Genomic DNA, 12,994 nt, shown 5'->3' on the forward strand with positions numbered 1-12,994 from the left:
TACATGCAACACCTTTATCAAGTATTAGCACCTTCCTTCCTTTGTTACACTGAAAGCCAATCTTCCTTCATCTGAGGTACAGATACCTAACGCCAGGTGCCTCCATCCTTGTCACACTAAAGCCTTAACCTTAGTTCAGACTCACACCCGATTCGAAAACGCGCTAGGCTAACGAAAGTGACATGCTTTACGAAGCTGTTAAATGCATTGCCTCTGTTCATGTCATCACGCAAAAGCCTTTGCAACGCCACACGCTCCTACTCCTTCTGTTAATCATAACTAAATTTTAGCGCTGACACACACCCAATTCGAATATGCGAAATATGCAGCACAGCTGAAACCTGCTTTGTTGAGTTCCACATACGTAGCACAGACATGCCTTAGCCTTGACACACACCTAATTCGAATCGCTGTGCAACCTGACTGAAATTAGCCTCAAGCGAGCTGCCATATCGCGCGTATATCCTGCACGTAGCCTTATGAATAGTGGCAGCACTGCACGTACAGACATGTTTTTTTTTTTTTTTTTTGTATTATTTTGTTAGCCGTGCGTGCAGTGCCTATCTTATAAAGAGTCAGTCGAGAGCGGACGGCAACCGCCACAACAACTTGATTGAACAACTGTCAGGGCAGACAAAAATAACAACAATAACAACAACAACAACAGCTAAAGTAACTAAACAGCAATGCCAGCGTTTAGCTAGCTACAATACAATAACAACAAGATCAACTGTAGCAGCAGAAGAAGCATCGAAAACAACAACAACAATTGTTAGACAACCAATTGGAATCGCGAAATAAACGCAGCTTCAGTGCCGTTACTTTTGCAACGAACAGCTGTGTGAGTCAGTGTCCGTGTGCGTGTCCGTGTCCCAGTGTGTGGGTGTGCGTGTGCGTGTAGCTGAGAGCAGGCAGCCGATATGCTGCTAACAGCACAAAGTTCCGTTACTTCAGACCGTTATTAGCAATTATAGAAGAAGCCCACTCACAAATATATACATATATATATCTAATACATTATATATGTGTGCATACATATATGTAGATAGATATAACACATAGTGTCCTGCGATTATATAAAACAAAAGCAAGAGCAACAACAACAAGAATTAGCCATTCATAATTTATTGATTGTGCGAGCCAATGTGTGTGCGCGCACAACTACAGTCACAACAACTAATATTTGAACAGAGTTAAACAAACGTCGCCTAGTCCTGGCATAAAAAATCAATAGACATCAGTGGCAGCAGCAGCAGAAGCAGCAATAACAAGACAAGACAACAACAACAACGACAGCAACAACAACGAGAGGCCACAAAACGCAGCAAAAGCAACAACAACAATAGCAATAGCAATAACGGATAATAGACGACAAACACACAAAGCGCAAAGCGACCGAGCACGAGAGCGACAGCCCGAGCAGAGAGTGAGAAAGGGAGTGACAAAGACGCAGCAGGTAAGTCGACAGCAGGCAGCAGGCAGCATAATGAAGTTAAAGTTGAGCAAGTGTCATAAGAGAGAAAGAGAGGGAGAGAGAGAGAGAACGAGAGAGTGAGCGATGGAGAGGGCGAGAGAGAGTGCGAATCGGCATGAGCGTGAATGTTCAAAAAGTGCAGTTAATTACGCGAAAACATGAACAACAGCAACAACAGGCGGGGGGCGCCAGTGTTGCTGTCCTGCAAGCGCGCACAGCAGGCGCCAGTGTTGCCGTTGTCATTGCAGACTTTCCGGCACCTAGCAGTAGCAGCAGCAGCAGCAGCAGCAGCAGCAGCTTTATTTGTTTTGTTGTTGCTGGCTGCTATTATTGCTGCTGCTGCTTTGTGTCATTAATTTGATTAAAAACAATTTTTGCTTCTGCTTGTGACTGCTGCTCATGGCACATCCTTGCCGTATTTATTGCATTATGTAAGCGGCAGCACAACACTTTTGTTGCCACTTAATTAACTTTTATTGCTCATACAGCGCCAAGCCCAGCCCGCGCTCTCTGCCTCTGCCTCTCCCATGCACACATACACGCACACACACCCATTCATGCATACACCCACATAGAGCCTGGTTTCCTTTGTGTGTGTCGCGCGCCTTGCTGCTTGGCAACTTTTTGTCTAGTTTTATGATGACTAATTGACACACACACACACACACACACACACACACACAGGCACACACACACACCGACACAGAAGAGTGTGGGCAAGGGACGGCATATCGATCTTAGCTTATAATTATCGATAATTGCATGACGCTAGCAAAAATGTAATATGCAATATGTCCATGTATGTGTGCGTCTATGTGTGTGTGTGTGTGTGTGAGTGTGCAGAGAATTCAGTTCAAGGCAACGCCTCCATTGCCGCCATTGCCTGCGCACTGGCCCCGCTCCGCCTCTCTTCGCCCGCAGCCTTTACATCTTCCTGCTTGCTGACTTTTGCCTTTTGCTTCACTCTGCTTATTCTATCTCTCTCTCTATCTCTTCCTCTCTCTTTTTACAGCTGACTGAGCATAATCATAAAAGGAATACCAACAACAACAACAACAACAAAGATGCACTCACTGCCGCTGCTGTTGCTGCTCATCGCGCTGCCGGCGCTGACGCTGACTGAGAACGCAACGCTGCCCGCTGTCGAAGCCGGCGTGCTGGGCAGTCCCAGCCTTAGTTCAAGCACAGCTGCACCGCCGCCGCAGCAGCCGCTGGCCGCTGACTACGACAACTTAACCGTTAGCACCGGCAGCGGCAACAGCAACAGCAGCGATGCCAGCGCTGAGCAGAGCAGCAACAGCAACAACAGCAGCACTAGCAGCAGCACCAGCAGCAGCACCAGCAGCAGCAGCAGCAGCGCAGCGACAGCAGTGACAACAACAACAACAACAACTAGCAGCGCTGCCGCTACGCTGGCCGCCATTGAGCAGCAGCAGCAGCAGGAGACCACGTCCAGCGTCGGCGTCGCTGTTGCAGCGCTGCCGCCCACAGGCAATGGCAACGGCACGGCAGAGTCAGCAGCGACTGCGACTGCGACGGCGACTGCGACTGCAGCAGCACCGCCGCACGAGATAATTGGCTCGGCCACGCCCAACAAAGGCGAGCAGGAGGCGATTTTGCGAGCCTTGGATTGGCTGAAGGAGAAACGCGCCTCGGACTATGGCTGGGGCAACGACACGCACGTGGTGATCCTGGCCAAGGAGCTCTCTGGCGGCCGGGATCCCAATGAGAGTGCCGATGCCCACCTGCAGGTGATACAGGAGCTGGAGGACATGCTCTCCGTGAAGGAGATGGAAATCGAGATCCTGGCCATGCTTGATCGCCACCATACGCTGCCCAAGCCGCTCAATCTGGACAAGCTGGCTCGGTATGTGCTCGCCCTGGGCTCTCTGTGCAAGGATCCCAAGCATTTCCATGGACACGATCTGGTGGCCACGCTGCAGCATCACGAGCCCGCCCAGGACATCGAGTTCGCTCTGACCACCCTCTCCGCCTGCAGCTCGGCGGCGCATGTGCGCAAGCGCCAAATACGCCGCCTCCTGGACATAGCCAGCGGCGTGACGGACCAGAGCGTGGATGCCATTGCGATGGTGATTCTGGCGCTGCGCTGCATCGTGACCGACCATCGCCATCGCCACCTGCAGCACTTTGTGCGCCGGCCGGCCCGCGGCCTGGCCAGCCTGCAGGATCAGCGCGGCAGCTTCGGCTCGCTGCGCAGCACAGCGCTGGCCATGCAGGCGCTCCAGGATCTGGAGTACGATCCGGCCGGCCACTGGAATCGCACGGCTGCCTCACGGTACATACTGAGCAGGCAGCGCGCCGACGGCGGCTGGAGCGAGGAGCCGCTCCAGGACGGCCAGGAGCCGGACATTGGCGTCGGCCTCACCGCCGACATCATCCTGGCACTCGGCTGGAAGGGATTGGGCGCAGTGCGCGCACTCCAATGCGACCATGTCATACGCGAGAGCAGCGATCCCACAGGTGAGCCCAATCCAGTCACCTGGATTCCTTTGCCAGCCCATACTAACATATTTCCCGTTGTGCAGAGAATGGTGAACCAAAGCTGGCGTTGCCCTTCGGATTGAGCTCCTCGGCCGAGGAGTCCGACGCCAAGAACATCTCGTACACCTACACCCTCTGGGTGGGCTCCAATGTGACTGAGGCCTTCTCCCTCTCCCTCGTCTCGCCAAAGAACACGAGCTTCTTCAAGGCCATGACACAGGCAGCCGAAATGGATCCAAGGTTAGGACCAACTCTATTCATGGGGCTAACATGATCTGAGCCAGATCCCAAACGCCATTTCTATAAATATGGAGTAGCATATTTAGTCAGAAATTAACAGGCTAGATAGTTCCAGTTCGAATCGATAGATCTACAATGCATTATCTACACTACCCACATATATGTATGTATACCTCTCTAAACTCTCTATTGTTCCCTCTGCAGATTCATTTTTGAGGCGCGCGAGTGGCCTAATGGGCATTATGTGCACACGCTCTATGGCAAGAACGAGGAGCCGCGAGGGTAAGTCTCACTATACAATATAAGAGATTATATATAGCACTAATCCATATTTATCCACATCTAGATATCACTATTGGCTGCTCTACAGATTGCCCGAACTACCCGATCCAAATAATACGCCTGGGAATCAGCTTATTGCGCCTGTTGGTGGGTAGCACAGACATACATATATCTACATATATCGGTTGTCTATATATAATAATCGATATCTCTTTACTGCCGATTAGGTGTCGATGAGCTAATGGTCGAGGATGGCGAGCATTATCTGTATTGGTATAAGAAACTTTAAGCACGCGACATGATTTGCCGGCCTTAGTCCCTAAAAACTAAAGTTAAGCCACTAACTAGCAGGATACTCCAAGGATGTATAACTACAACAACAACAACAACAAGAGCAGCAGCAGCAACTATAACACTTTCTGCATCTATGCATTATGTGTATAGTTCTCTATATACGTATGTATATACATATATAATATATATATATATATATATATGTACGTATATCAAAGAAATACACGCGAGTATATATAGCATTATATGCAAGCATTATATATACATATATACATACATATAACTGAATAATAATGGCGTAATCAAAACTACATTAACCTACCCCCCGCCCCCTCACACAATCACCTACACACATATATATACAGACATACATATACAAATATGCCCTAGCTTCAAAATAAGTTTAGATCTGAACAAAAGCAACAAAAATACTACAAAGATACTGCAAAATACTGAAAAAAGTAAGGCTAACGAAAAACTCCAAACGGCACACACATTTATACATAGATAATTCGTTTATTTATTTTTTTTTCAAATGCATCCAACACACACACATGCACATACACATGCAAATAATGTCAAGGAAAGCAATAGACAATTTTATTTGTCTCTCTCTGTCGCTCTTAAAGTGAGGTTAGTTAGAGCTGAGAGTTAAGCGTCTGGTGCTTTATTGATGTTACATTTAAATGAAACACACATACACACACACACACACACACACACACACATACACAACATGCTTTATATGTTATCAACAGTAAGCAAGAAAGAGAAAGCAAATGCTAATATGAGAATCGCTTAGAAGAAAGCTCAAAAACTCAAAGCGTCCGGTCAGTCCAAGCAAAGCATACATTATACAAAACACCGTAAGTAACAATAAGTGATTGAAAATCATCCCTAGACATACATATATATAAATAAATATATATACATATATATAAAAAACATATACATTACATACAACCATACAGCATATGTGTATGTGTGCATAAATATATATAAAAAAAAAATACCTGCATATACATACATAAATAATATATATACATACATATATATATATAACTATATATATATATATACGTAAAAAAACAAACTAGTTTTATATGAAATATGAAAACAATGTCCGGATTATTATACTATATCTATATACATATATGCATACATATATAAATATAGTATAAGTATACATATATATACACATGATATATGATATATGAATACTATATACGACAACTGAACGAAACTTCATTTAACGAATACTTTAAAGAACAACGCAACACTTAACGCTATCCATGCTCATATGCCTACCTATCCTACACATAAACTTATATATATAAATATATGCCTAATCTATATATTCATATGCATTGCTCATTCAAGGCCAAATACCAACATCGACATAATAATCCCCGCTATTAACTAACTCATCGACATTCTATCCAATCACACATAAGGTCACACTGATTCTCCATCCTTTAAGATTCATTTGACTCTTCTTTCAAAGCTCACATAACCACAATTTATCCAATTAAAAATACCTATTCAAATCTCTAACTAATCGCAAGCGAGCAAAAGAAATTCAAATTTAGCGCCCAATAGCCGACAGTAAGCAGTTCAGATGGCAAAGCAGTTCAGTTGGAATAGCAGTTAGTCTACCACCCACACAGCAAGCAGTTCATTCATCTACTCAACACAACCTCTTTCTCCCTCCCTCTCTCTAACACTCAGTTGCCCATTCATTTCGTTAGATTTGAAGAAATACAGTTAAACTTAACCTCCAAACGCAAACCTACAAACCTAAACCTAACCAAAAAACAAACAAATTTTTAAGTGCAGCTGTGCAACAACTAATCTAGCTAACTAAAATCTTAATGGTTTATATTATAAGCATGAAATTGAGCTTTTTAATTGTGCAAATCAAAGCAAAAACGAAAAACAAGCAGAAACAACAACAAAACGATGAAAAAAAAACTCAAAAATCACAATAAATTAGAAAAAGCAAAAAAAACATGAGTTTGTTTTATTTTGAGTTGAACTTTAGACAGATTTTAGAACTGGAACTGGGTGCGGGATGTATTAAGACGAAGATTGCATAACTGTTACGATTGTTTTGCTTCCAGATGTCTACTAGATGATCAACCTAATATTGCATTTCGAAAAAAATATAACTGAAATAGAAAATTGTTTTAAATTTAAAAGTTTTCATATTACAAAACTTTATCATTCGAAAGCCATTAATCGTTATAAATATATAGATCTTACCATATCATTTCTAAATTTCTGGAACCAAATGTATACTGAAACGACCTATGCTCAAAGCCAATATCTTTTGTCCGCCTGAGTGAGTATAAACAAAACTCTCAATAGAGGAAAAATAAGTCTTAAAAATATTCAATTTTTGTTTTTTAAAACATTCCGTTTATTTCAATAGATTTTTGTTCATTTAGCGTAATTTTTAAAAGCATATAATATATAATAATAATAATAAACATATAATTTGTAATTGGATTTTCATTAGTTTGGAAACGCGAATCGCTTATTGAATATATGTATATATATATAAAAAAAAAAGTATTTATTCGAATGGAACAACAAAGATGCCTCGAAAAATCTTTGATATACATATATATGCATGTATATATATATGTATATCTCTTTAATATGAATAAGATTTAGCTAGTATTAAAATGGGGGGAGCTTGAAAAGTTGGCGTAGGAAACGGCTTAGTTATAGCGCGGCGCAATATTGAATCTTTCAAAATAGACATTTAGATAAATGGGTTATAATTGTCGTTCAGATTGGAGCTAAGCTCCTGCAATACATATACACATATGCAATTATATAGATATAGAGTTTATCAACTGCTAAACATTGGCTGGCATGAAAATAGTCTTACAATCGATTTATATATATATATATGTATATATATATATATAAAACAAAAGCGCAAGCTTAAGCATTTCTGCTCTCTCCATCTATTTCTCTCTCTTTCTCTTTCTAAATGCTCAAAAGGCCATGTACATGATGTGTATATATATCATATATCATATATATATAAATATGTATATATATACATATATAAGCAAAAATCATTTTCAATAAAGTAAATTTGAAGAGGCAACAATTCAGTTAACATTACGACACTTAGACAAATATATATATATATATATTACGTATATACATATGAATATATACACATATAAATATATATTCATCAATACATACATATATCTATATAGAGAGAACTTCTATGTTATGCTACGATTTGAGAAAGGCCGCATAGAGCACGAAGGCAACAGAGTTACAACATCAAACACGATTGCTAGAGTGCACATGCATACATACATACATATACATGTAGGATACTTAGTGTAGTTACAGATTATATATACATACACACACACACACACACACATATGTATATATATATATATGTAGATATACATACACACCCACACACAGAGATACAGATGAGACTATATAAATTGTTGCTTAGCTTTTACATTCATTTAAGTTGCATGGAATCGCATCTGGCTTAATCTAGGCTAGTATATGGACATATATCCCTATATGTCTATGTATATGTATATAGGTTTAGTATGTTATATCGTTTTTGTTCTGCTTAGCTTTACATAGTGCGGCGACTTTCTTCCATGTGACCATAAGAAACCATCTCGTGTTGCCCTGGCTAAATGTGACTGCATCATATATAGAATATAGATATACATATAACCATCCATACAGCCATCGCAATTCACATGACAAAGCTCTGCTGCAGCGCATTGCGCAGCTCGTTGAGCACCATCGATCCGATCACCATCTTCTCGCAGTTGACCAGCAGCGTGAGCGCCTCGTCCGTTTGCCATTGCAGCGTGAGCAGCACGAGACTCTTGGAGCTCAGCGTTTGGCCGGCAAAGCAATGGAGCTGATTGCTGGCCGAGCTGTACGTGTGGGCGACATTGATGCACTCGTAGACCTTTTGCTTGAGCGTCAGCAGATCGGTTAGGTCCCGCTGCACGCCGCGCAGCTCGCACTGGTGCTCGTTCATGCCGCGCAGCTTGGCGCGCTCCTCCTTGTGAAAGCTCTCGCTGATCTGCACAGAGCGCACCAGCTCGCCAACCGGCGGCTTTAGCTGCACCCGTGCACAGCCGCCGCTGGAGATGAGCTCGAAGTCAATGGCGTGCGTTGTGTCGTTGAAATCGACGCCCAGAATGCCGCTGGCCAGCTGCTCCGGCTGCAGCTGTGCGATCGGCGCAAACTCGCTGAGCTGCATGCCCGGCGGCAACTGTTGCTGGCCCATTCTTATGTTGGTCAGCACCTGGTCGCTGCGATTCTGGAACTGCAGCTCAATGGAGCACATGGCCGCCGAATATAGATGCGGCGCACGTGTAAAGCGATACGACAGCTGCAGCCCATGGCCGCTCACCTTGTTCAGCAGCTCCTTGTGCTTGAACTCCGTGTGCGAGGGGCCAACCAGCTCGATGCGATTGCTCGCCTGCACCGGCTGCAGTGCAGCCTGGCCGGGCAGCATGGGAGTGCCTGCAAATGGATACATGAATAGCTGAGCAAATCTCTCAAGCGAGACAGAGAGAGCAGATCTCACCTGGTGTGAGGAAGCCACCTAGCGAGGGCGTCATCACTGGCCCAATGGGCGGTATATCATCCAGATCGAGCAGCAGATCCAAATTGGTTTTAGCTGACGATTGCGACTGCGGCTCCTGCTTCTGATCGGCGGATGAAGCATTCTTTGACTGCGACTGCGACTGCGACTGCGACTGCTGCTGCTGTTGCTGCTCGTTGTCGCTGGCCGAGTCGCTGTCGGATTCGTCACTGCTGCTGCCGCTGTAGAACGACGATTCGCCGCTGTCGGAGGTGCCCGAGTTGGCGACTGCATTGTTGTTGTTGTTGTTGCCCGTTGAGGAAGCAGCGGCGGCGGCAGCGGCAGCCACAGCGAGCGGATCGATCGGGTTGCTGCTGCTGCTGCTGCTGCTATTGTTGATGCCATCGATCAGCTGGCCACTAGCAACGGGCGCCTTGGTGGCCTTGCTTTGTGCTTGGACCCGAGCGGCCTTCGCCGGCTGCGTCGCCCCCTGCTCCGGCTCGCTGTCGCTGCCGGAGGTGGCGTCGCTGCCAGAGGAGCCGCTGCTGCCGCTGCTGCTGCCACTGGTGCCAGTGTATGCGGATGACTTCTCTGATTCGGATAGGAAGCCCTTGTCGCCCGTCCCCTTGGCAGCGCCCTGCGACGAGGATTTGCTGCGCGCCGGGCTCTCGCCGGGCAGCTTCTCCTGCATATAGCCAGCGATGTTGCGCACACTCGAATCGGGCGCCACAGCGGGGAAGGGAGGCAGCTCCTTGTAGCCCGTTGCCTGCATATTCAAATAGTGAGAGAGCGAGCCCAGCTGATAGAGATTGCCATCGCGATACTTGCTCTCCGGCACAGGGGCCGGCTTCGCGGCCAGGAATATCTCCCGTGCATGCTGGGAGAGCACGGTGCTGCCGCCGCTGGCGGGGAAGATGAACTGGCGCAAGAAGCGCGCGCGATCGCGCACATCGTAGTTGGTGTCGTAGCGGGCCAGCGTAAAGACGTACTGGCACAGCAACGAGGTCTGCTCCGGATTGGTGAGATATAGTTTGACGCCCAGATTGAGCACCTGCAGCTTGACCACATCCTGCTCGTCCACAAACGATTTGGCCATCTTGCGCAGCACATCGGGCGCTATCAACGGCACCTTCTCATTGTATTCGCCAATTAGCCAGATGATGGCTGCCCGGGCGGCTGCCACATTGATGTAGTCAATCAGCTTGGCCATCTGGGTGATAATCTCATAGTGCTCGGCGGCCTTGCTCTGCAGCAGCTTCTTGATGACCACCACACTCTCGGCGACCACGTGCTCTAATTTGAGATTCGAGTAGAGTTAAGATTTAGGAATTAAGCATTCGAATACACGTATGTATACATAATTGAATCATCTATAGCTCACCATCGTGATTCGACAGCAAATGGACGAGGCCGCTCAGGCAGGTCTCGGTGACAGCCTTGATGCTCGCCGCACAGCGTCCAATGGCCTGAATGGTGGCCGCCACAAAGGGCCGATCATTGCTGGAGATGTAGGTTTGGAATTCACGCAAGATGAGCGATATGCTCGAGGCAGACGCCAGATTGGTGAGTATGTCCAGTTTGAGTAGTTTGAGGTGCGTTGGGTCGCTGGTGCGCACAAAGAACGATTTCAGATGCGGCTCGAAGATCGCTTTGCGACGCGCCGACATCGATGCAATGCAATTGAGCACCACGCTCTGCACCTCCTTGTGCGATCGCAATAGACGGATGAGTGCCTTGGCTATCAGCTGCACCTCGTTGCGGGGCGCCACGTGGTGATACAGCTGGGCGACGGCCATCACAACGGAGGCGTTGCGCGACTGCAGCAGCGGCTTGGTCTGGCGCAACAGCAGCCGATGGTCGAGATCGATGTGGTAGCCGTTGTTGCTACTGCTGTTGCTGCAGTTGTTGTCGTTGTCTTTCTCCTTATCCTTAACCTTGTCCTTGTCCTTGCCATTGTTGTTGTTGTTGTTGCTGCTGCTTGACTTGCTGGACTTGGCTTTGGTCTGGCCTGGTGCCTCGTCATCGCTGCTGGCCTCCTCATCGCTGCTGGAACTTGAGGATTCGTCATAGAATCGCTCATTGGCCGGCGCATCGGCATCGAGGGATTCGCCCTGGCCGTGCTCCTCGTCCGCATTGGGATCCACAAACTGTGTGCGCGCATAGCGAGTCAGCATATTGATGATAATCACCTGACCCCATTCATCCACATCGACAAGCAGATTGCACAGCTTGCGGTAGTTTTTGTGTATCAGATCCACGCGTTCCGGACAAACCTGAATCAGAATCAAACAAAAGAAACCCTCATCAATGGCATGACAATATTCGAATAGCATATCGAAGCCTCTACCTCATCGAAGGCCATCACTGCGGAGCCCACAACCAGGGTGGTGCGATCTGAGAGCAGCTTCTCAATCACCGTGACCAGCTCATCCTTTTGGTCAGCATCCAGCGAATAGAGCTTGGGTATGGCATGCGCCGCCGTCTTGCGCACATAGGGACTGAGATCCGCGGCGCTGTCGCGGATTGCCAGCATTACGATGGGCACAATCATGCTGACCCGTATGGAAGAGAGCACACGCAAGGCGGACGCACGTATTAGCTGATTGGGATCTTTGAGTGCACGCTGAAATGTCGATATGGAGAGCAGCGCCAAATCCTGTTGCTCCTCCGCATAGCGCACCAAGTACACATACACCAGCTTCTTTACCTCAATGTTCTTGGAGACAACATTCTTGACGACAGCCGGGAACAGATCGCTGGCATCTCGGCCCCGCGCAATCATGCCTATGATGCGCTTCATCGCCTCCAGCTTAAGGCCATCCTTGTTGCTATCAAGCATCTGCTTGAGATCGTCGTGTTTACGGCCATCGCTTTGGAAGAACGCTGCACCGCTGGCCGGATCCGCTCCGAACTCCACGTCCAGCCCCATTTGGGGTCGGTCGCCATAGGCAGCCACCGAAAACGGATTGCTGGCCGAGTTCTGTTGCATCTTGCTGGGGGGTTTCCCAATTCAATTGTTGTTGCAAATATTGTTTTACTTTGTGCAGTGAGTGTTTGTTCTGTATTGTGTATTGTGTGTGTGTGAGTGAGAACGTGTAAAAAGAGGTGAAAGCTTTTTGTCGGAAACCTTCTGGCACTTTGCTACACTCCAGTTGACAACGCACGGCGAATTCGTTTATAACAATTGCCAATACTCTGACATATCTGACGTACACTGGACACACTTGCACTGCAAAATTTGTTTTACTACTCGATAGGCAAGTGTCCACGAGTACAATAACACTATCGATGGCAATCGATTCGATTGAATGCATTGTTTACTATTGCAAAAATAATCAATACATTTGTTAATCGAAAAGAGTAAATGCGAAAATGCATTAATGCCATGTATCGATGAGCGTGTTCAATACATATTGAAAATGCACTTTATCAAATTATTGCCGCTAAAAATCGCATATTGAGTGAACAGAAACACATCTTTTTGTTAGCCATAGCAATTTCATTGATATATGTCAAGCCATTTATTTAGCTTTACTACCAGAGAGTCAGTATATAATTCCATAAAATCAATCTTTTATTTTTCAATAAACTTGAAATTTTGA

The 12,994-nt window shown here is 46.1% G+C and overlaps 2 protein-coding genes across 2 annotated transcripts; one reads left to right on the forward strand and one right to left on the reverse strand.

Annotated features, from left to right (window-relative positions):
* Positions 1-1,079: 1,079 nt before the first annotated feature.
* LOC6585244 (uncharacterized protein CG3556) lies at positions 1,080-5,720 on the forward strand. Its single transcript, XM_032732663.2, has 6 exons — positions 1,080-1,456; positions 2,487-3,955; positions 4,021-4,216; positions 4,421-4,498; positions 4,563-4,645; positions 4,726-5,720. Exons 2-6 carry the CDS (start codon positions 2,539-2,541, stop codon positions 4,785-4,787), a joined length of 1,836 nt encoding a protein of 611 aa, XP_032588554.1. The 5' UTR covers positions 1,080-1,456; positions 2,487-2,538; the 3' UTR covers positions 4,788-5,720.
* A 1,630-nt stretch (positions 5,721-7,350) lies between these two features.
* Positions 7,351-12,669, reverse strand: LOC6585245 (AP-3 complex subunit beta-2). Its single transcript, XM_002010842.4, has 4 exons — positions 11,740-12,669; positions 10,774-11,665; positions 9,396-10,685; positions 7,351-9,331 (listed from the first exon to the last, which is right to left on the reverse strand). Exons 1-4 carry the CDS (start codon positions 12,379-12,381, stop codon positions 8,547-8,549), a joined length of 3,609 nt encoding a protein of 1,202 aa, XP_002010878.1. The 5' UTR covers positions 12,382-12,669; the 3' UTR covers positions 7,351-8,546.
* Between the last annotated feature and the right edge of the window lie 325 nt (positions 12,670-12,994).

This window comes from Drosophila mojavensis, unplaced genomic scaffold (assembly GCF_018153725.1).
Source record: "Drosophila mojavensis isolate 15081-1352.22 unplaced genomic scaffold, ASM1815372v1 contig_136, whole genome shotgun sequence".
NCBI classification, from domain to species: Eukaryota; Metazoa; Arthropoda; class Insecta; order Diptera; family Drosophilidae; genus Drosophila; species Drosophila mojavensis.